This window comes from Aquarana catesbeiana, linkage group LG09 (genome assembly GCF_042186555.1).
Source record: "Aquarana catesbeiana isolate 2022-GZ linkage group LG09, ASM4218655v1, whole genome shotgun sequence".
Classification (NCBI taxonomy): domain Eukaryota; kingdom Metazoa; phylum Chordata; class Amphibia; order Anura; family Ranidae; genus Aquarana; species Aquarana catesbeiana.
This window is the reverse complement of record NC_133332.1, coordinates 198,931,591-198,955,419: the sequence shown is the minus strand read 5'-3', so window position 1 is coordinate 198,955,419 and position 23,829 is coordinate 198,931,591. Positions and strand designations below refer to the sequence as shown.

General features: G+C 42.7%; 1 protein-coding gene across 3 annotated transcripts in view; it reads left to right on the top strand.

Annotated features, from left to right (window-relative positions):
• The window catches only part of LOC141108189 (carboxyl-terminal PDZ ligand of neuronal nitric oxide synthase protein-like), a 194,406-nt gene that overhangs the window by 119,743 nt on the left and 50,834 nt on the right, over window positions 1-23,829 (top strand). For all 3 annotated transcript variants that reach the window (XM_073599525.1, XM_073599524.1, XM_073599523.1), the window contains 2 exons: window positions 2,530-2,622; window positions 16,454-16,512. In XM_073599525.1, the coding sequence (XP_073455626.1) occupies window positions 2,530-2,622; window positions 16,454-16,512 (152 nt within the window). The remainder of the gene's footprint in view (window positions 1-2,529; window positions 2,623-16,453; window positions 16,513-23,829) is intronic.

The window sequence follows — 23,829 nt, the reverse complement described above, 5'->3', positions numbered from 1 at the left end:
GCCTCGCCTAAAAACTCCTGCCCGCAGCTCCTCAGGACCGGTGCGGTGTCCATCAAAAAAAAATAAAAATATATATATATATGTATGTGTTTGGGGGTTCTAAGTAATTTTCTAGCAAAAAAAAAAAATTTTAACTTGTAAGCAACAAATGTCAGAAAAAGGTTTAGTCTTTAAGTGGTTAAACTGACCTCATTTACAGACCGAAGTTCCTCCCTTTGATCTAAAACAGTGGTTCTCAACCTGGGGGTCGGGACCCCCTCGGGGGTCAAATGATGATTTGCCAGGGGTCACCAAATCCTTGGCTGTTCTTGAAGCCTGCACTGCACTCCCAGCCTTTTTGCGGCTGCCCAGCAGGGCTGTCCCTGGAGCCCGCAGCTGCCCACTCAGTCTCTTCGCAGCCGCCCATTCAGTTCACGGCATGACTGGGGGGCAGAGACTAGAGGGCAGCTGACTGGTGAGGAATGTGAAGTGGGGGGGGGGATCCTATCTCCTGATTTTGGCCTAGGTGTCACTGCTACGAGACACCACAAAGTCGGAGACACATTGAGTAACACTACCTGGGATAATAGTTGCCATTAAAGGTCCCCACTACAGTTCTCAGATCAGCAAACGCCAACACTGCCACTTATCCCATTCCCCCCACCAAGGAGTAAGAGAAGGAATAAAAATAGAGAATAAATGTAAGGGAGAGGAAAAGAGGGGGGGGGAACAAAGAAAAAGGGAGAGAAAGAATAAGAGAAAGAACAAGAAAGATGGCTAAAAAGAGGGATGGGGGAAACAAGAAATTAGGATAGTGGGAAATAAAAGGGAAAGAAAGGAGAACAAAGAGAAAGAGTGGTACATCCTAAAATGTACCATAAGGGGTTTTAATATTGTACGAGTGTTGGGGACTCAGGGAGTGCTAAATGTCCATGGGTTAGGGGCATAAATTACTTGTCTTGCCTTGGGTACTGACAACCCACGCTATGAAAATAATTTTATGGTTGGGGGCAGGGCTTTTTTTCTCGGAGAATAGGTGCAGGAACTCCCACCACCTGAGTCTCCTGAGTCACCCCTTGTCTCTGCCCCCTACCCACCTCTGACCTTGATCCCACCCCCTATCCACCTACTAGTACTGCCCCTTTTAGAGAATACAGAACCAAGTATTGTTTTGTGGTGCTAAATCATTTGTATGAAACATGTTGATGATAAAAAGAAAAGCAGAAAAATAGATCCCCTGCAGTCAGCAACAGTAGAATCCCAGCAATAGATCCCTACACAACAATAGACTCCCCCAGCAACAATGGACTCCACCCCAACAACAATAGATTCCCTGCAGCAACAGTGAACTACCCACAACAAAATATCACACCCAGTAACAAAATATCCACCCAAGCAGCATTTGTATTATTAGACCCCCCAGCAGCAACAACAGATCTCCCAGCAGCCAGTAAAAATTGACCTCTCCCTCAACAGTAGATCCCTTCCAGCAACATAAGACCCCCCAGCAACAATAGATTCCCCATCAGCAACAATAGACCCTCACACCAAATCAGATCCCCACCAGTGACAATAGATCCCCCAGCAGCCAACATCAATAGACCCTCCAGCACACCCCACACTCCATGCTATTACATACATTCAGTGTTGGAGGTGCTGGGACTGCGTTCCCTCACTTTCCCCCTGAAAAAAAGCCCTGGTTGGGGGTCTCCACAACTTGGGAAATTTTATCAAGGGGTCACGGCACTAGAGAGGTTGAGAACCACTGATCTAAAAGAATCAAATGATACAATGTTTCTCTTTATCTCTCAGCTGCTGAGCAATGTTGTGATAAACCTTTTGCCTGCTTTTTTTTTTTTCTTGTACAGCTCTAAGCAGAGAACGGCTCAGCACTTGCATGGATCATGGAAATGCTGGATTAGGATTGTGAGGGGGGTTGAATCGAGATCGTGATTTTTTTTTTAACGATTAATCGTGCAGCTCTACTGTATATGGATGCTTCATATGATCATCTCTTGTTCTGTGTATGTGTGTAATTCTCAATATCTGTTTTATTGTGTATGGACTCTACACAATACCTCTTTTGTGGTGTACTCTAAATGTACTTCTCAGTATCTGTTCTTGCTCTGTATGTATAGTTGCTGCAAAGTTGCTCTGTATGCTGGGTGAAATTTAGATTATATGTTTATATTCTGTATGCAGTATATGGGTGCTGCAGAGTGGCACTTCTCTTTTTCATGGTCTGTATGCAGAGCTCGCATTCTCAGTATCTGTTCTTTATTCTTTATGTATGGACGCTGCCCATTAGCACCTCCCTTATCCTGTATGGAGTGTTTAATTCTCAGTTCTTTCTCTATCCATGAATGCTTTACAGCAACAGTGCTATAGGTAGTTATTAGATTGGGATCTGATTTGATTAACAGTAGAGTTTTTGTATCTGTGAGCCATCGTTGGGTCTGCTGAGCTCAGAATTAGGATAGATAAAGGCCAGATATAGTGCATAGAACTTTGTAGATGGTAATTTTTGTTTTCCACTTTTTTTTCCACCAGTATGAGTTCAAAGCCAAAAACATCAAAAAGAAGAAAGTCGGAATCACAGTGTCCCTGGACGGAGTCAAAGTAGTGGTGAGAAAGAAACAGAAGGTGAGATTATGCATCCCATATTGATCTGTAAATACTGTGCTATCCCAGCAGCACAGCATTGTGGGAAAAGCACCCTGTCTAATTAACATTTTATCTGAACTAACGTTCAGCTCTATTTTTCGGTAATATAAAGTGGCAGAACTCACAGAACTCTCTAGATGAATGTGTGGAAATTTAATTTCTGGCCATGATGTATAATGGATGAACGCATCTTATGAGACCACTGGGCGCTGCATCTGATAAAGCGATTGCATGATGGAAATACTGTGAGCGCAGCTTCAGATATGGGTGTGTAGTTAGCAAAGATGATGAGTGTGTTTAAAACAAGGCCTGGGACTTCTGATAGGGGTTGTATTTTTGATACATTCCTTCATAGTCCCTTTACGCTCTTCTGTACAACTTCCTAAAGGCTTCTTATCCTCAGTTCTGTAGAAAATGTACTGAGTTTGTCATCCCTGAATGTTTACACTTGGGAGATTACCGTCCCTCAAGGTAGAGGGGTATATGCTCATTTTCAACTGGTAACAAGACATGGAAACAATAAAACCATAGTGTTCACCCCATGCCAATATTTAGCACATATGGAGTATCTTCATATTGCTAAGATTTGGAAGACAACATTATAAATACTACTTAAACAGCCACAGTTTTGTGTCCTTGTTGCTTTCATCTCCTGCAGTTAGAGAATGTCGCTACATGTTGGTGAAAATGCTTATTCATGCTGAACCTGTTTGAATTCTTGGGAGTTGGATGCACATTAAATAAAAAAGGCCACCTGTGCTCCGTGTCCCAGTGGCTAAGGAGACTGCTGCAACCCAATATATCATACTACTATATGGGTTTCAATATTACAACCATAAAAGGTGCACTGCCTCTTGAATATGCAAATACTGATATGAAGTGCTTAAGGCCCCTTTCACATGGATGGACCGTTCAGGTCCGCCTGTCAGTTTTTTAGGCAGACGCTCCATGCACAGTGAACATAACAAGCATAATGAAAAGCATGGCGCTAACACATGTCTAATGTTTGCGTGTGAACAAAAGATAAATAACAATCCAATCTACTTGAAAGTCCAAAATATTAAAAAGTAATGAAAAATTGCACAGTGCAAAAAATATATATTCATAATTCATCTTTGCTGAAAAAACTCCACGCTGGTGTGTATTCTAAACGGCCCTAATGTCCTAACCAGATCAAACAGGAAGTGACGTCACATATGGCGGATGCGCAGCCTCAATGCATTTCGCTTATCAGCATCATTAGAAAGGGCTTCCTGATGCTGATAAGCAAAATACATTGAGGCTACGTGTCCGCCATACATGACGTCACTTCCTGTTTGATCTGGTAAGGACATTTGGCTGTTTGGAATGCATACTGGCTCAGACCGAGTAGTGTGCAGGACAACTAATACCAGGCCGTTTGTGTTGGTGCTGACTATAGCACCTATAAATGTAAATGGAAAATGTATATTTCATCCCTGTTTTGGCTTTTAATAAACGTTATTACACTATCTTGGATTATGATCTTTGCCTGGGTCTCGGTTATTGATGCTTGAGGAGAACAGCGGTTGGCATTTCCTCATTTATCACTACAAAGTTGGGACATTGTGAATATAACGTGCAAAAGGGTTTTACCCTAAGACACTAAAGGCGCATATTATAGATGTTTTCAGTAAGTGTGCATTTTGCACACATTGTGGTGGAGTACTTATATAAGGAGTACTTGAGGCACTTTTAACACCAGCAGCACGGTGATTGGAGTTTTTCAGCAAAGATTTATCAAATTCATAAACATAAACAAAGTGCTTCATGCTTAGTAAAATTCAATACAAATAATAAAAAATGCTCATGCACATAGCCAATATATGAACTGTTATCAATATAGGTGGAAAGTCCATTTAAAGTCCTTGAACCACAGCACAGACTGGTGCTGTCAAATTTCAACGCAATCTTTGCACTTCCAGTGTGTGACAGCCTCCACCAGTACAAGTACAAGCTGCTTACCAAAGGAAGTCAACCTCAAAAGTAGCACAAAAAAACAACTCCACACAGTCTCCACAGCAAATCTCCACTGTGTTCCCCTGAAGACGTGGGATGTCACGAAACGTGTTGGGCAGAGCCAGTTTGTGACATCATCATGCCTGCCGCTGTTCCAGCAGTGATGCTATTCTATGTGTGGCTACATTTGTTTCTTTGTGAATATCTTCTATTTTAATAAAATATGCTGTTTGAAAGATATTGGGCCATGATTTTTTGGTTTATTGCTTTCTGAGTGATGCAAGCATATTGGAGCCGTAAGGTGTCACTGAGAGCTATCCTTTGAAGAGGCAGACTGTTACTTTGAAGACCGTGGAAGTTGTTTTTGTGCTACATTAACCTTTTAAATTTCAAGGGTAACTTACTCTGGTAAGCAGCTTGTACGTGTACTGGTGGAGGTTGTCACATGCTGGTTGTGCAAGGATTGCTCTGAGGTTTCACAGCACTTTGTTAATGTTTATGAATTTGTGCATTTGAGCACTTTATATCAGCATTTGTATATTTAAAATGAAAGTGCACATGTTTTAGATTGTAGTACTTAGCACAATTTGTATTGTGATATGTTTGAGCACTTTATGTCAGTATTTGCATATTCAAAGAGACAGCACACCTTTTATGGTTGTAGTTGGATGCACATGCCTTCATACTCAGGATATACAGTGGTTATAGAAAAGAATCACCCTCCTTTTAAAATAATCACATTTTGTTGCTTTGCAGCCTGATATGCAGACAGACACAGTTTTTGTTTTATCCAGCTGCAACTTATAACATCTAAATGAAAGATATAACACCAACATGTCAGAGAACAAAAGTTCAAAAACAGAATCACTGAGTTGGAAAAAGGATCACCCCCTTGTGTCAGTATTATGTTGAATTACCTTTTGCTTTAATTAAAGCTTTTAGTCTGTTGGGATATGTCTCTACTAACTTTACACATCTAGACTTTGCAATATTTGCCCACTCTTCTTTGCAGAACTGCTCAAGTCATTCCACAGATTTTCAATGGTATCTAAGTCTAGGCTCTGACTAGGCCATGCAAGGATATTCACCCTTTTCTCCAACCACTGTGTGGTCATCTTTGCTGTGTGCTTTGGGTCATTGTCATGTTGGAAGAAAAACCTTTGACAACTTTCTGGTAGAGGGCAGCAGATTTTCTGTAAGAATTTGATGGTATTTTGCCTTGTCCATTTTTCCTTCTATCCTGACATGTTCTTCATTACCTGCTGCAGAGAAACCTCCCCATAACATGATATTACCACCCCCATGCTTTACTGTAAGCATGGTGTTATTTGAAATGTGAGCTGTATTGGATTTCCACCAGACATATAATTTAGTGTTGAGGTCAAATAATCAAATTTTAGTCTCATCTGACCATAACATCATTTTCCATGTGGCTTCAGAATCTTCAAGGTGCGTTTTTGGCTTTTTTTCTTGCAACCCTTCCATACAAACCACATTTGTGGAGAATTTGTGATATTGTTGTCACATGCACACAATGACCCCTCTTTGTCAAAAATTCCTGCAACTGCTTCAGAGTTGCTATAGGGCTCTTGGTAGCCTCTCTGACCAGTTTCCTACTGGCTCTTTCATCCAGTTGGAAGTGGCATCCTGATCCGGGGGACGGGTCTGTGTTGTACCAAATACCTTCCACTTCTTACAGTTGTGCTCATAAGTTTACATACCCTGGCAGAATTTATGATTTCTTGGCCATTTTTCAGAGAATATGAATGATAACACAAACTTTTCTTTCACTCATGGTTAGTGTTTAACTAAAGCCATTTATTATCAATCAACTGTGTTTACGTTTTTAAATCATAATCACAACAGAAACTACCCAAATGACCCTGCTCAAAAGTTACTTACCCCAGTTCTTAATACCGTGTATTGCCCCCTTTAACAGCAATGACAGCTTGAAGTCTTTTGTGGTATTTGTAGATGAGGCTCTTTATCTTCTCAGGTGGTAAAGCTGCCCATTCCTCTTGGCAAAAAGCCTCCAGTTCCTGGAAATTCTTGGGCTGTCTTGCATGAACTGCACGTTTGAGATCTCCCCAGAGTGACTCAATGATATTGAGGTCAGGAGACTGAGATGGCCACTCCAGAACCTTCACTTTATTCTGCTGTAGCCAATGATAGGTCGACTTGGCCTTGTGTTTTGGATCATTGTCATGTTGGAATATCCAAGTACGTCCCATACGCAGCTTCCTGGCTGATGAATAAAAATGTTCCTCCAGTATTTTTTGATAACATGCTACAATCATCTTGCCATCAATTTTGACCACATTTCCTGTGCCTTTTGTAGCTCACACATCCCCACACCTCCGGACCTTTCATCATAGGCCTTGTTGGCTTCACTCCAAATATACCGTTTATGGTTGTGGCCAAAAAGCTCAATTTAGGTCTCATCACTCCAAATGACTTTGTGCCAGAAGGTTTGAGGCTTGTCTCAGCTGTTTGGCGTATTGTACACAGGATACTTTGTGGCATTTGCGTAATAATGGCTTTCTTCTGGCGACTCGACCATGCAGCTCATCTTTCTTCAAGTGCCTCCTTATTGTGCATCTTGAAACAGCCACACCACATGTTTTCAGAGAGTCCTGTATTTCACCTGAAGTTATTTGTGGGTTTTTCTTTGCATCCCGAACAATTTTCCTGGCAGCTGTGGCTGAAATTTTAGTTGGTCTACCTGACCATGGTTTGGTTTCAACAGAACCCCTCATTTTCCACTGCTTGATTAGAGTTTGAACACTGCTGATTGGCATTCTCAATTCCTTGGATAGCTTTTATATCCTTTTCCTGTTTTATACAGTTCAACTACCTTTTCCCGCAGATCCTTTGAGAATCCTTTTGCTTTCCCCATATCTCAGAATCCAGAAACGTCAGTGCAGCACTGGATGAAAGATGCAAGGGTCTATCAGGAGTCCAGAAACGCATTGACCTTTTATATACACACACACACTAATTACAAGCAAAAAGGTCACAGGTGAGGATGGTGACCTTTTAATAGCCATTCAAACCCCTTTATGTCAATTTGTGTGCATCTTATCAGGCCAAAATCACCAGGGTGTGTCAACTTTTGATCAGGGTCATTTGGGTAGTTTCTGTTGCCATTATGATTTAAAAAGAGTAAACAGTTGATTGATAATAAATGGCTTCAGCAAAACACTAACCATGAGTGAAAAATGTTTTTGTGTTCTCATTCATATTCTTTGAAAAATGGCCAAGAAATCATAAATTCTGCCATGGTATGTAAACTTATGAGCACAACTGTAATAATAGACTTCACTGTGCTTCTATACATTGATAAAGCCTTTGAAATGTTTTTGTATCCATGTCCTGACTTGTGCCTGTCCACAACTTTATCAAAATGACCACAGCTGATCACAGTTTAATGTCAAATGGCTTTGTGTGCCATTGAGAAGGTGATTAGCTACATCTGACTGCATTTGCAAGTCATTTTTAGAAGGGGGGTCCTTTTTTCCAACTATGATTCTCTTTTTGAATTTTTATTATAATTTTTTTTTCTGACATTTTGGTGTTCTATCTTTCACTTGGGTTGTTATAAGTTGCGCTGAGTAAATACAGCTGGGTAAAACAAAAACTGTCTGTCTTCATTTCAGGCCACAAAGGAACAAAATTTGATTATTTTAAAGGGGGGTGATTATTTTCTATACCCACTGTAACAGCCTGGTAAACATTTATTGTGTTCTCTTTAACCACTTAAGGACCGCCTCACGCCGATGTACGTCGGCAAGGCGGCACAGGCAGGCAAAATCACGTACATATACGTGATTTGCCTCCCGCGGGTGGGGGGTCCGATCGGACCCCCCCCCGGTGCCCGAGGCAGTCCTGTTATGTCCCCCGGCGATCAGAGGTGAGGGGGAGGCCATCCGTTCGTGGCCCCCCCTCGCGATCGCCGCCGGCCAATCAGATCACTTCCTTTGCTGCTGTATGCTAAACAGCAGCAAAGGAAATGATGTCATCTCTCCTCGGCTCGGTATTTTCCGTTGCAGCGCCGAGGAGAGAAGACTTCACTGTGAGTGCACAACACTACACACACAGTAGAACATGCCAGGCACACAAAACACCCCGATTCCCCCCCCCCGATCGCCCCCCTATCCCCCCCCCCCCCCCCCGTCACAAACTGACACCAGCAGTTTTTTTTTTTTTTTTTTTTCTGATTACTGCATTGGTGTCAGTTTGTGACAGTTACAGTGTTGGGACAGTTAGTATTAGCCCCCTTTAGGTCTAGGATACCCCCCTAACCCCCCCTAATAAAGTTTTAACCCCTTGATCACCCCCTGTCACCAGTGTCACTAAGCGATCATTTTTCTGATCGCTGTATTAGTGTCGCTGGTGACGCTAGTTAGTGAGGTAAATATTTAGGTTCGCCGTCAGCGTTTTATAGCGACAGGGACCCCCATATACTACCTAATAAATGTTTTAACCCCTTGATTGCCCCCTAGTTAACCCTTTCACCACTGATCACCGTATAACCATTACGGGTGACGCTGGTTAGTTCGTTTATTTTTTATAGTGTCAGGGAACCCGCCGTTTATTACCGAATAAAGGTTTAGCCCCCCGATCGCCCAGCGGTGATATGCGTCGCCCCAGGCAGCGTCAGATTAGCGCCAGTACCGCTAACACCCACGCACGCGGCATACGCCTCCCTTAGTGGTACAGTATCTGAACGGATCAATATCTGATCCGATCAGATCTATACTAGCGTCCCCAGCAGTTTAGGGTTCCCAAAAACGCAGTGTTAGCGGGATCAGCCCAGATACCTGCTAGCACCTGCGTTTTGTCCCTCCGCCCGGCCCAGCCCAAGTGCAGTATTGATCGATCACTGTCACTTACAAGGCACTAAACGCATAACTGCAGCGTTCGCAGAGTCAGGCCTGATCCCTGCGATCGCTAACAGTTTTTTTGGTAGCATTTTGGTGAACTAGCAAGCACCAGCCCCAGGCAGCGTCAGGTTAGCGCCAGTACCGCTAACACCCACACACGCGCCGTACACCTCCCTTAGTGGTATAGTATCTGAACGGATCAATATCTGATCCGATCAGATCTATACTAGCGTCCCCAGCAGTTTAGGGTTCCCAAAAACGCAGTGTTAGCGGGATCAACCCAGATACCTGCTAGCACCTGCGTTTTGTCCCTCCGCCCGGCCCAGCCCAGCCCAAGTGCAGTATTGATCGATCACTGTCACTTACAAGGCACTAAACGCATAACTGCAGCGTTCGCAGAGTCAGGCCTGATCCCTGCGATCGCTAACAGTTTTTTTGGAAGCTTTTTATTGAACTGGCAAGCACCAGTGGCCTAGTACACCCCGGTCGTAGTCAGACCAGCACTGCAGTAACACTTGGTGACGTGGCGAGTCCCATAAGTGCAGTTCAAGCTGGTGAGGTGGCAAGCACAAGTAGTGTCCCGCTGCCACCAAAAAGACAAACACAGGCCCGTCGTGCCCATAGTGCCCTTCCTGCTGCATTCGCCAATCCTAATTGGGAACCCACTACTTCTGCAGCACCCGTACTTCCCCCATTCACATCCCCAACCAGATGCAGTCGGCTGCATGAGAGGCATTTTTATGTCCTCCCGAGTACCCCTACCCAACGAACCCCCCCAAAAAAGATGTCGTGTCTGCAGCAAGCGCGGATATAGGCGTGACACCCGCTATTATTGTCCCTCCTGTCCTGACAATCCTGGTCTTTCCTTTGGTGAATGTTTTGAATGCTACCATTCACTAGTTGAGTATTAGCGTAGGGTACAGCATTGCACAGACTAGACACACTTTCACAGGGTCTCCCAAGATGCCATCGCATTTTGAGAGACCCGAACCTGGAACCGTTTACAGTTATAAAAGTTAGTTACAAAAAAAAGTGTAAACAAAAAAAAAAACACATACAAAAATATAAAATAAAAAAAAATAGTTGTCGTTTTATTGTTCTCTCTCTCTCTATTCTCTCTCTATTGTTCTGCTCTTTTTTACTGTATTCTATTCTGCAATGTTTTATTGTTATTATGTTTTATCATGTTTGTTTTTCAGGTCTGCAATTTTTTATACTTTACCGTTTACTGTGCTTTATTGTTAACCATTTTTTTGTCTTCAGGTACGCCATTCACGACTTTGAGTGGTTATACCAGAATGATGCCTGCAGGTTTAGGTATCATCTTGGTATCATTCTCTTCAGCCAGCGGTCGGCTTTCATGTAAAAGCAATCCTAGCGGCTAATTAGCCTCTAGACTGCCTTTACAAGCCGTGGGAGGGAATGCCCCCCCCCCCCCCCCCCACCGTCTTCCGTGTTTTTCTCTGGCTCTCCTGTCTCAACAGGGAACCTGAGAATGCAGCCGGTGATTCAGCCAGCTGACCATAGAGCTGATCAGAGACCAGAGTGGCTCCAAACATCTCTATGGCCTAAGAAACCGGAAGCTACAAGCATTTTATGACTTAGATTTCGCCGGATGTAAATAGCGCCATTGGGAAATTGGGGAAGCATTTTATCACACCGATCTTGGTGTGGTCAGATGCTTTGAGGGCAGAGGAGAGATCTAGGGTCTAATAGACCCCAATTTTTTCAAAAAAGAGTACCTATCACTACCTATTGCTATTATAGGGGATATTTACATTCCCCGAGATAACAATAAAAATGATTAAAAAAAAAAAAAAATGAAAGGAACAGTTTAAAAATAAGATAAAAAAGCAAAAAAATAATAAAGAAAAAAAAAAAAAGCACCCCCCCCGCTAAGGCGAACGCAAGCGTCGGTCTGGCGTCAAATGTAAACAGCAATTGCACCATGCATGTGAGGTATCACCGCGAAGGTCAGATCGAGGGCAGTAATTTTAGCAGTAGACCTCCTCTGTAAATCTAAAGTGGTAACCTGTAAAGGCTTTTAAAGGCTTTTAAAAATGTATTTATTTTGTTGCCACTGCACGTTTGTGCGCAATTGTAAAGCATGTCATGTTTGGTATCCATGTACTCGGCCTAAGATCATCTTTTTTATTTCATCAAACATTTGGGCAATATAGTGTGTTTTAGTGCATTAAAATTTAAAAAAGTGTGTTTTTTTCCCCAAAAAATGCGTTTGAAAAATTGCTGCGCAAATACTGTGTGAAAAAAAAAAAATGAAACACCCACCATTTTAATCTGTAGGGCATTTGCTTTAAAAAAATATATAATGTTTGGGGGTTCAAAGTAATTTTCTTGCAAAAAAAAATTACTTTTTCATGTAATCAAAAAGTGTCAGAAAGGGCTTTGTCTTCAAGTGGTTAGAAGAGTGGGTGATGTGTGACATAAGCTTCTAAATGTTGTGCATAAAATGCCAGAACAGTTCAAAACCCTCCCAAATGACCCCATTTTGGAAAGTAGACACCCCAAGCTATTTGCTGAGAGGCATGTCGAGTCCATGGAATATTTTATATTGCGACACAAGTTGCGGGAAAGAGACAAATTTTTTTTTTTTTTTTTTGCACAAAGTTGTCACTAAATGATATATTGCTCAAACATGCCATGGGAATATGTGAAATTACACCCCAAAATACATTCTGCTGCTTCTCCTGAGTACGGGGATACCACATGTGTGAGACTTTTTGGGAGCCTAGCCACGCACGGGACCCCGAAAACCAAGCACCGCCTTCAGGCTTTCTAAGGGCGTGAATTTTTGATTTCACTCTTCACTGCCTATCACAGTTTCGGAGGCCATGGAATGCCCAGGTGGCACAAAACCCCCCCAAATGACCCCATTTTGGAAAGTAGACACCCCAAGCTATTTGCTGAGAGGTATAGTGAGTATTTTGCAGACCTCACTTTTTGTCACAAAGTTTTGAAAATTGAAAAAAGAAAAAAAAAAATGTTTTTTCTTGTCTTTCTTCATTTTCAAAAACAAATGAGAGCTGCAAAATACTCACCATGCCTCTCAGCAAATAGCTTGGGGTGTCTACTTTCCAAAATGGGGTCATTTGGGGGGGTTTTGTGCCACCTGGGCATTCCATGGCCTCCGAAACGGTGATAGGCAGTGAAGAGTAAAATCAAAAATTCACGCCCTTAAAAACGCTAAAGGCGGTGATTGGTTTTCGGGGCCCCGTACGCGGCTAGGCTCCCAAAAAGTCCCACACATGTGGTATCCCCATACTCAGGAGAAGCAGCTAAATGTATTTTGGGGTGCAATTCCACATATGCCCGTAGCCTGTGTGAGCAATATATCATTTAGTGACAACTTTGTGCAAAAAAAAAAAAATGTGTCACTTTCCCGCAACTTGTGTCAAAATATAAAATATTCCATGGACTCAATATGCCTCTCAGCAAATAGCTTGGGGTGTATACTTTCCAAAATGGGGTCATTTGGGGGGGGGGGGTTGTGCCACCTGGGCATTCCATGGCCTCCGAAACTGTGATAGGCAGTGAAGAGTGAAATCAAAAATTTACACCCTTAGAAATCCTGAAGGCGGTGATTGGTTTTCGGGGCCCCGTACGCGGCTAGGCTCCCAAAAAGTCCCACACATGTGGTATCCCCGTACTCAGGAGAAGCAGCTGAATGTATTTTGGGGTGCAATTTCACATAGGCCCATGGCCTGTGTGAGCAATATATCATTTAGTGACAACTTTTTGTAAATATTTTTTTTTTTTTGTCATTATTCAATCACTTGGGACAAAAAAAATAAATATTCAATGGGTTCAACATGCCTCTCAGCAATTTCCTTGGGGTGTCTACTTTCCAAAATGGGGTCATTTGGGGGGGGTTTGTACTGCCCTGCCATTTTAGCACCTCAAGAAATGACATGGGCAGTCATAAACTAAAAGCTGTGTAAATTCCAGAAAATGTACCCTAGTTTGTAGACGCTATAACTTTTGCGCAAACCAATAAATATACGCTTATTGACATTTTTTTTACCAAAGACATGTGGCCGAATACATTTTGGCCTAAATGTATGACTAAAATTGAGTTTATTGGATTTTTTTTATAACAAAAAGTAGAAAATATCATTTTTTTCAAAATTTTCGGTCTTTTTCCGTTTATAGCGCAAAAAATAAAAACCGCAGAGGTGATCAAATACCATCAAAAGAAAGCTCTATTTGTGGGAAGAAAAGGACGCAAATTTCGTTTGGGTACAGCATGGCATGACTGCGCAATTAGCAGTTAAAGCGACACAGTGCCAAATTGGAAAAAGACCTCTGGTCCTTAGGCAGCATAATGGTCCGGGGCTCAAGTGGTTAAAACATATGTTCTATAGTGTTCAATGGTAACGTTCCTAAAATGTAATGCTCCAAAAACACACTATACACATGTGAACCAGCCTTAAGACTCCAATATGTGCAACAGGTGCAGAGTGATTTAGGAAGAAGCTCTTAGGCTGGATTCACACCTATGCATTTTTAGTGCTTTTTGCATTTTGCAGATTTGCACTACAGAACGTGTTCCATAGGAAACCATGTTAAATGGACTGTAGTGCAAATCTGCAAAATGCAAAAAGCACTAAAAGTGCATAGGTGTGAATCCAGCCTTACAGTGCCTTGAAAAAGTATTTATACCCCTTGAAATTTTCCACATTTTGTCATGTTACAACCAAAAACGTAAATGTATTTTATTGGGATTTTATGTGATAGACCAACACAAAGTGGCACATAATTGTGAAGTGGAAGGAAAATGATGAGTGGTTTTCAAAATTTTTTACAAATAAATATCTGAAAAGTGTGCATTTGTATTCACCCACTCTGATATCCCTAACTAAAATCTAGTGGAAGCAATTGCCTTCAGAAGTCACTTAAGTAGTAAATAGAGTCCACCTGTGTGTAATTTGATCTCAGGTAAAAAACAGCTGTTCTGTGAAGCCCTCATAGGTTTGTTAGAGAACCTTAGTGAACAAACAGCATCATGGAGGAGCTGCAGAGTTCCACAGCTCAAGTGGGAGAATCTGTCTACAGGACAACTATTAGTCGTGCACTCCAAAAATCTGGAAGAGTGGCAAGAAGAAAATCATTGTTGAAAGAAAGCCATAAGAACTCCCATTTGCAGTTTGCGAGAAGCCATGTGGGGGACACAGAAAACATGTGAAAGAAGGTGCTCTGCTCAGATGAGACCAAAACTGAACTTTTTGGCCTTAAAGAAAAGCGCTATGTGTGACGGAAAACGAACACTGCACATCATCCTAAACACACCATTCCCACCATGAAACATGCAGGGACAGGGAAGCTGGTCAGTTGATGGGAAGATGGATGGAGCCAAATACAGGGCAATCTTAGAAGAAAAGCTGTTAGAGTCTGCAAAAGAATTGAGTTTGGGAGGAGGTTCACCTTCCAGCAGGACAGAGACCCTAAAAATACAACCAGAGCTACAATGGAATGGTTTAGATCAAAGCATATTCATGTGTTAGAATGACCCAGTCAAAGCCCAGACCTAAATCCAATTGAGAATCTGTGGCAATACTTGAAAACAACTGCTGTTCAGACGCTCTCCATCCAATCTGACAAAGCCTGAGCTATTTTGCAAAGAAGAATGGGCAAACATGTCACCCTCCTAGATGTGCAAAGCTGGTGGAGACATACCTAAAAAGACTTGCATCTGTAATCGCAGTGAAAGGTGGTTCTACAAAGTATTGACTCAGGGACGCTGAATACAAGCGCACACCACACTTTTCACATATTTATTTGTAAAAAAAATTGAAAACCATTTATCATTTTCCTTCCACTTCACAATTATGTGCCACTTTGTGTTGGTCTATCATATAAAATTCCAATAAAATATATTTACGTTTTTGGCTGTAACATGACAAAATGTGGAAAATTTCAAGGGGTATGAACTTTCAAGGCACTGTACATCCACTTATAGTTGAAATATTAGTTTTGAGTGGCGTGGCATTTAAATAGTGAGTTTTACTGAACAGTTAATTGTGTATATTTATTGTAACTGGGAATGTGCCAGCAGGAAAGCTTCCTCTAGAGAATCAGCTCCCTCTCAATGTGTGTCAGCTTGCGGTCCCTGATCAAAGCTGGCATCATGGAGGTGGCTTTGCCGGGTAATTGATTTCAGAGCTTTGAAGGTGTGAAGGGAAATCTTGTATGACACATTTATTTTTATAAAATAGAAGATGAAAGGCAAAGAAATTTAATGGCGGCTGTGTGTGGGCCACATGCTCATTTACATTAGATGTTTAAGATTTGAACGGGCATTGCAATAAGAGCGACCATCTATACCAAGTTCTCTACCATTTCTCTGGAGTTCATAAAGGCCTGTTCTGTGCAATTATCTACCACCACCAACAATGCGGGGGACAGTGCTGATAATTAAGTGGTGATGATAATACTGGTAGTCCTATATATTGGCTGCATTTACACCTTAGCATTCTGGGAATGTGTGCTGAAATGTATGGCATTATGCATCACGTAAGTGAATCAAGAGAATGGGCTGTCCTATGCTGTTGCACGACGGACGGGCAAAAAAAAGTGATATGTTGCACACGTGTGAATGAGGCCTTAGTGCTGGGCTCAGTAGGTGGTGAGGCAGCTTCAGCTGTGACAGTCTTTGATCACATCCAGCCTGCTCTTGTGAGATTTGTAAGGGTTGATTGTGAACGTGGAGCACTGCAGACATCATTTCATCCACTCAGGAGCTCAGCCATCATTAGTCAGCCCCCTGGGCAGCAACTGTGGACTCTCTGGAAGTATGGTGTATTTGGAAATATCAGACGACGTCTATTTCCTTGGTCAGTAATGTCAGTTCTGACCCCGTACATAAGACATGAAATATATAGAGAAGTCTGCTGTCCTGTATGATGTTTCTAATGGTGCTTTCTGTGTCACAGAGGAAGGAATGGACATGGGATGAGAGCAAGATGCTGCTGATGCATGACCCCGTCTACAGGTAAGATACCTTCCCCACCCCCAGTCTTGCCTATGGCCACACCCACTGCTTAGAGCCATTTTATTGCTGTGTCCACCATTACAATACACCAAAATGAATCCAGTACAGTGGTTGCATTAGCCCTGAGATATTTCTTTTTCATTCATTGAAGGACACACCTCTGCTTTAGACAATCATCAGTTGGGAATATTGCCATCTGCAGGGGTTTAACACTAAGTGCACTAAAAAAATACCAAAGGACAGCCCAGGGGGTGGCTCCTAATAGTGGCCAAAACCCCCATCCATAGCTGTGGACACTCAGTTGTTAGTCAAGTGTCAAGGAGTTGGGACATAGAATGTTCCTCCTTAAAAATCCCAATATCCTTTTGTTTCTCTGTGTTGTCTAAGGGATAAATGACCAGATGTTTGGAAGCTCCAGGGTTCCCCTTAGTGCAACAGTTACCAGCCGAGGTCACTGTGCTTTTGGGGCATGTACCCCTTTAATACACAGGTGTTTGGCGGGTAGTGCAGTCAAATGCTTCCCTGTAGTGGGGAACTGCTGGATGCTAGTGTGGCATTCTGTGTGATTTTGGGGCATATTCCCATTTTAAGAAATGCCTGTCTAGCCACTGAGGGATCTGAAGCTGAATGCCAGCATTTGATGCATGTTTATTTGGCTCCTGCAGGAGCTGCAGAAGCCATCTTTGTTAAGGACCTCTTCCCTCAACAAAGCTCTGAGTGGAGGAATGGGCAGTCCTGGAGTACTCGCTTCAATTTTGAAATCTATTTGGCTGGCTTTCCTCTGTATGCGGTCAGTATGCCAGGCCCTCTGCAAACGACCTTGTTATCAGTCTTCATGGTGAATATTGCATGCTTAACGCCTCTCCTGTCTGCTGGTGCTTGGAGATTCTGCAGATTTAGAGGAATGACAAATGCTTTACTTCTCTGCCGGCTGGGTGGTCACCAGCTGCTGCAAGCAGGACTGCTGCTTTTTGAAATGTAAGTACTTTGTTGGAGTCTTTTCCTCTACTAACTTAGTTTGGTGGGCATTACTGGGGAAGCTAGGCCTATGTGGGGGGCCTGCAGGATATGCTTTTGTGGTGGTATGGTGATGCACGGGTCTCCAGGTGAGACATTTTGCAACACCTGTAAGCCATCGCCCTGTCCTTGTGTTCTCCTTTCCCATCTTCAGATCACCAATGACCAGTATGGATTCCCTGGTGGCCATGTTGTAGGGCTTCATATCATGGATGTAGCTTGCCTATGCCCAAAACGATTTGTTAAAATAAGTTCTCCCACTACTTCCTCGGTGCCCTCAGGTAATTCTGAGGTGTCATTGTTTCAGGTGGCTGGCCAGGCTTCATGACAAGCAAGAGTTAGATTTAAAGGCCTGCATCCTGGAGGAGAATTATTGAACAGTCTACCTAAACCCTGTGGATTTAGGGATATGCTTAACATCTGGGATTCCACTGCTACGACGTCTGATGCTTCCACAAAAGCTTTTGGGAACCTTAAAGCGTATTTCCACTTTTGTAGTCAGGTATACATATAGTATGTATGTTATGTTCCCATTCATATAGCATGTCTAAAAAAAAAAGAAAAAATATTAAAATATTTCTTACCTTTTTAGATGATTCTCAGGGCTGACTTTTTTTTTTTTTAACAAGGTTAGAGTGAGCCTGTTCTAAGTCTGTCCTCGTTAACATACAATGCAAGAAGCTCAGCCTCTACACCAGGGGTCTTCAAACTTTCTAAACAAGGGGCCAGTTTACTATCCTTCATACTTTAGGGAGGTCAGACTGCGGGCAGAGGGAGTAGAAAATGCCCAATCGTCATTGGCAGTAAACAATACCCCATCATTGTTTCCACCCACAACCAACATTGGTGTCAGTTGTGGGTGTAATAGTGCCCCAAGGGCCAGATAGAGGCAAACAAAGGGCCACATCCGGCCCCAGGACCGCAGTTTGGAGACCACTGCTCTACACTTTTTAATCCTTTGCTAGGACAATGTTCAACTCTATAGTAGTTACATTTGACAATGAAGATTTGCCTGCCCAGCCCTCTCCTGAACAAAGAAAACTACCTAGGATTTTTTCTTGCTGGAGAGTCCAGAGTACAGCATCTAAAAAAAGTAAACTGCAGTTTTTTAATCCTTATTTTAAGTTATGCTATGTGAATGGGGACATGTAACAAATGTAAAGTAGGTGTTATCCTAATTTGGTTGAAAAAGTGGAAATACATTTTAAGCGCTCAGCCATAGTTTTTCTCTAGCTCTCCTATTTTGATGACTTTGTTAAGAAGGCATGCAAGTGACTGTCTCTGCCGTATAGTTTGCCATGTTACTTTTTTCTACTTATCTCTTTGATCAGATGCTTATTAAAAATTAATTAATAAATAATAAGTCTCCACCTGTGGTACAGTCTCCAGTTTCTGATTTAAACAAAGCTATGGCGATTCCATAGTAAGACGCATCTTCCTTTAAAGATCCTACAGATAGAAAGACATAAACAGACTGCCTGTTCTTCATTGTAAAGGGCCCTGCTGTATTGACTGCTATAATCTCATGCTGAATCCAGCAAACCATGGTACAATCATATGTCATGAGGCCCTGAGAACTACCATTACAGAGCACATTACCGAGGCGGTAAGTTCACCCTGGGTTTATCACCACCACACCTCAATTTCACAGGTTTGTAAGGCAACCAACCAAGGTGGATCTGGCAACATCATTTGATGCCAGTTCTAAGCATAAAGTTTTGCAGGTAGCAGTTTGACTGGCCTGTATCATTTTTCTTTAAGGCAGTTAGCCCTGGTTCACACTGAGCTGCGGGAATGAGTTCGGCTGAACTCGCACAATTTCACTCCCACATGTCAGTCACGATTTTGGTGGCGATTTCAAACATCTGTGCGGGTTTCTGCACAGATGTCAATGGAAATCGCTCCCCGAAATCACAAAAAGTAGTACAGAAACTACTTTTTGAAATCCGTGCAGCTCCGCAAATGCAGCCTCGCACCGATTAGGATGGTGCCATTGCCGGCAATTTGACATGTCAAAACGCACTGATGTAAACCAGGGCTCAGTCTGTTTTTCTGTTCTTATTATGTGCCCGCCCCATTGTGGCACTGCTTTAGAACATCCCAGTTGGTGATTATCTAAAGCAAAGCTGTGTCCTATAAACAAAAGAGAAAAAAGGATTTTATGTACGCACCATAAAATCTTTTCCTCTGCATTCATGGACACAGCACCTGCCCCTCTGGTTTGCTGCTGCCACGTCATTATTACACAATTTATATAGTGCCAACAGTTTGTGCAGTGCTTTACAGTGTAGGGGTAGATAGTACAGTTATAATACAATTCAATACATAATCAGAGGGCCCTGCTTGTTAGAGGGTGATGGGCTGATGGGGAGGTTAAAAGTACAGTTGTTAGGGGGTGGGATAGGCTTCTCTAAAGAGAAGGGTTGTCAGGGATCGCCCTTAAAGTGGACAGAGTAGGAGATAGTCCAAAAGATCAAGGAAGGGAGTTCCAGAGGATAGGAGAGGCTCAGGAGAAATCCTGGAGGCAAGCTTGGAGGGGGTGACAAGGGAACTAGAGAGCATGAGGTCATGGGAGGAACAAAGAACGATTTGGTTGGTATTTGGAGACCAAACTAGTGATGTAGCTAGGGGCAGAGTTGTGGATGCCTTTGTAAGTTTTTATTAGTATTTAAAATGTAATTTGTTGGGTGAGTGGAAGCCAGTGAGGGGATTGGCAGAGAGGGGCAGCAGACACTGAACATGTGTAAATACTTTAGTTCTCACTGTTTGCACTGCTATGTCATGTAACGGAGTGTCCTCGCTGTGGAGGGGGTTTTGGCCACCAGCAGTGGTTGTCCCCTTTTGTATTTGATGCACCAGCTACTGCAGGTGGCGATATATCCAGCCGGTGATTATCTAAAGCAGAGCTGTTTTCTCTAATGAATTTTTGCTACAAAAAAATCATATTATCCCCAAAATGGAAAGACTGGAATGTTTGCCTTACTTTATTAGTTATTTATTGTTTAGCAGTATCAGTGATGGCAGAAGCTCCTTTGGGGGAGGAGATAGTACACAACAATCTAGAACACGTTGTATAGCCCCAAGTGGGGGCTGCTTGCCTGTGTCATGTGATTTACTGGAGAGCTTCCAGAAACAGCATAGGTATTATCCCGAGTTCTACTCTGGGAGATTCTCATCGCAGTGAACTCTAAAATGGCATTTAGTAAAGGGGTGTTATTGACACTCACAAATAGAATGTGTAACCAGATTCACAGTATTTCTTCTTTTTTTTATTCTACCATATGAGCAAATAGACACTTCATTTATTTTTATTTTAATCTCCATACAAAGATAGTCTGGTTGTAGTAAGTCCATCTAATTCAATCAATGAAAAAAAACATTTACAATCCCTATATACACAATCCTTCACCCACAGTTGATCCAGAGGAAGGCAAAAAACCCCAGCAAAGCATGATCCAATTTACTACAGCAGGGGAAACAAATTCCTTCCTGATCCCCCGAGAGGCAATTGGATATTCCCTGGATCAACTTTACCTATAAATGTTAGTATCCGGTTATATTGTACATTTAGGAAAGAATCCAGACCCTTTTTAAAGCAATTTACTGAGCTGGACAGAACCAGCTCTTGAGGGAGTCTATTCCACATTTTCACAGCTCTTACTGTGAAGAAACCTTTCCGAATTTGGAGATTAAATCTCTTTTCCTCCACATGTAGAGTATCCCCTTGTCCTCTGATTACCTTAGGTAAATAACTCAACACCAAGTTCACTATATGGACTCCTCCTGTATTTATACATGTTGATCATATCCCCCCCTTAATCTCCTCAAGAGAGAATACATTCAGTTCCTCTAATCTTTCCTCATCGCTGAGCTCCTCCATGCCTCTTATCAGTTTGGTTGCCCTTCTCTGAACTTTCTCCAGTTCCCTGATGATGGATAGAACACTGAAAAAGTGGAACTTCTCCTTAAAGGAGAAGTATAGCCAAAGCTTCTTTGACTGTACTTCTCCCATGGATCACAGGCGTGCAATTCGTTTGGCACTCCTGTGACCCGTTTTCAGCAGAGAGCGGGCTGATGTCCACTCTCTGCTGACATCACCAATGTCAGTCCAGGCACCGCATCATCGCGACAATAAAGTCTGGATCTGCCAGGTGCCTGGACTGACACCCCACTCAGCGTCTCAGTGAGCCGATGAGAGCCTGAGATAGCCGCTTTGCCCCCTCCACAGCCCAGCACTCCAATGAGAGAGGAGAGAGAAGAGCAGAGAGCTGTGACTGACAGTTTGCAGCTCTCTGCTCACGGAGCTCTGAAAACCGAGCGATCAGTGGTGTTCGATCGCTCGGTTCTCAGTGTAGAGGCGCTGGGGGGCCGATGCTGCATCCACCTAGGTAAGTGTACACCTGCAAAAAAATAATTTCTTTGCTTCTCTTTTAAGGGCTGGTTCATACCAGCTGCTGCATTGCGGTGCGGTCCGGCTGAGATCTGTGCAGTGACATACTGAGCTCGGCAGATCGCACTGTTTCCTTTTTTTTTAAGAACTTTTTTGAAATGTCACACAGACATCTCAAAGTTCAATTGCCGGCAGATTGCCTTACACTGAGCGGCGCTGATAAAAAGTACTGCATGCACTGTGCCTGTACACCACTGCAACGCAATGGTGTGAACTGGGCACATAGGAGACAAGTCATTTTGCTTTGTCCATGTGGTGGGACTGAACTGGAAATGGAATAGCCGCACAATGCAATCCCACTGCATGTGGTGAGAACCAGCCCTTAAAGTGGTTGTAAAGCCTTAAGGTTTTTCACCTTAATGCATTCTATGCATTAAGGTGTAAAACCTTCTGTGCTGCAGCTCCTCCCTTTTCCTTACCTGAGCTTGATCTGATCCAGCGATGTGCACAAGCGCGGCCGCTCCAGCTGCTGTTTCTCTCCTCATTGAACAGATTGATAGCAGTCAATCAAAAGCTGTGATATGGAAGGGGGGGATGGGGCAGAGTCCTGCAGTCTGTCAATGGACGCATCAGTGGGACTCAGGAGTGAGCCCGCATGGGTGCCCCCATGGAAAGCAGCTTTCTGTGGGCGCATCAGATGAAGAGGAGGAGCCTGGAGCGCCGTTGGGGCACCCCAGAAAAAGAGGATCAGGGCTGCTCTGTGCAAAACGATTGCACAGAGAAGGTAAGTATAGACATGTTTGTTATTTTTATAAAAACAAAAGCGAGAGATTACAATCACTTAAAGTGGCGTTCCACCCACTTTTTCAACTCTTCAGCATCCCTCACTAAACTGCACTGTAAACGAATTGGATATTTTTAAATTTTTTTTCTCAGCACCTACTGTATATCTGCTGTATTCATTTTTCACTTCCTCCTCCCTGGCCGTGGCCCATCGCATTATTTCCTGTTTGCAATGCCTTCTGGGAAGGGGCGGCAACTTCCTCTGACACTGCCGTTGCTATGGAAACCTGACCTGAAACCTATTACACTGCTTGTGCTGCACTGAGCATGTGCGAGACCTGCAAGGATGAGATCCAGGAAGAAATACAGTCTGGCTTCAGAGCCCACACTTAAGATGGCCACAGCCTGCTGTAAGTTTATAAAATAACAAACTACTGCTATAAACTAACAAAACAGACCTTAGTTTACAGACTAACTTTACTAGAATACATTAAGCTTGTGTATTATAGGGGTATTTTTATTTAAAAAGTATCATTTCGGCCGGAACACCACTTTAAGAAGACAAAAAAAGAACTGCAGATCTGAAGAAAGCTCAACCACTCTCCTGAAGACACAAGCAGAAACTGAGGCATGACAGTTGTGGGCAGGTTTTTTCTGTGCTGGCCAACAGCCTTTTTGTTGCCAGTGTCCATTTATTCTGTAAGCAGCAGTATAACATGACAGTCGAGGTGTCTTAGGAATTCCTGTGTGCCTCAATGGACTATAAAGAAAAAGGTTATCTTCACATATGAGGCAAATTATTTCAGTATAAAACGGTTTCAATCACAGTTCCATGTCTTGCTGCTCCATTAGCCTCAATTGAGGGCAAGTGAGTCAGCAGGGATCTATAAGACTCCCGATGCTCCATTAAAGAGAACCTGTCACAAAGTATCACATGGGGAACTTTTGTCCACTGTGTGATAAAAAAGAAAGTTTTAAAGGGAAAAAATAATATCCTTGCACCTAAATTCAAGTTCACTGGAAAAAAAAAAAATAGTTACATCCAAGAACCTAAACCCCTCCCCCACAAAAACAAAGGCATCAACGCACATACTAAACACTCACGTCTGGGGAGCCTACACATAAAG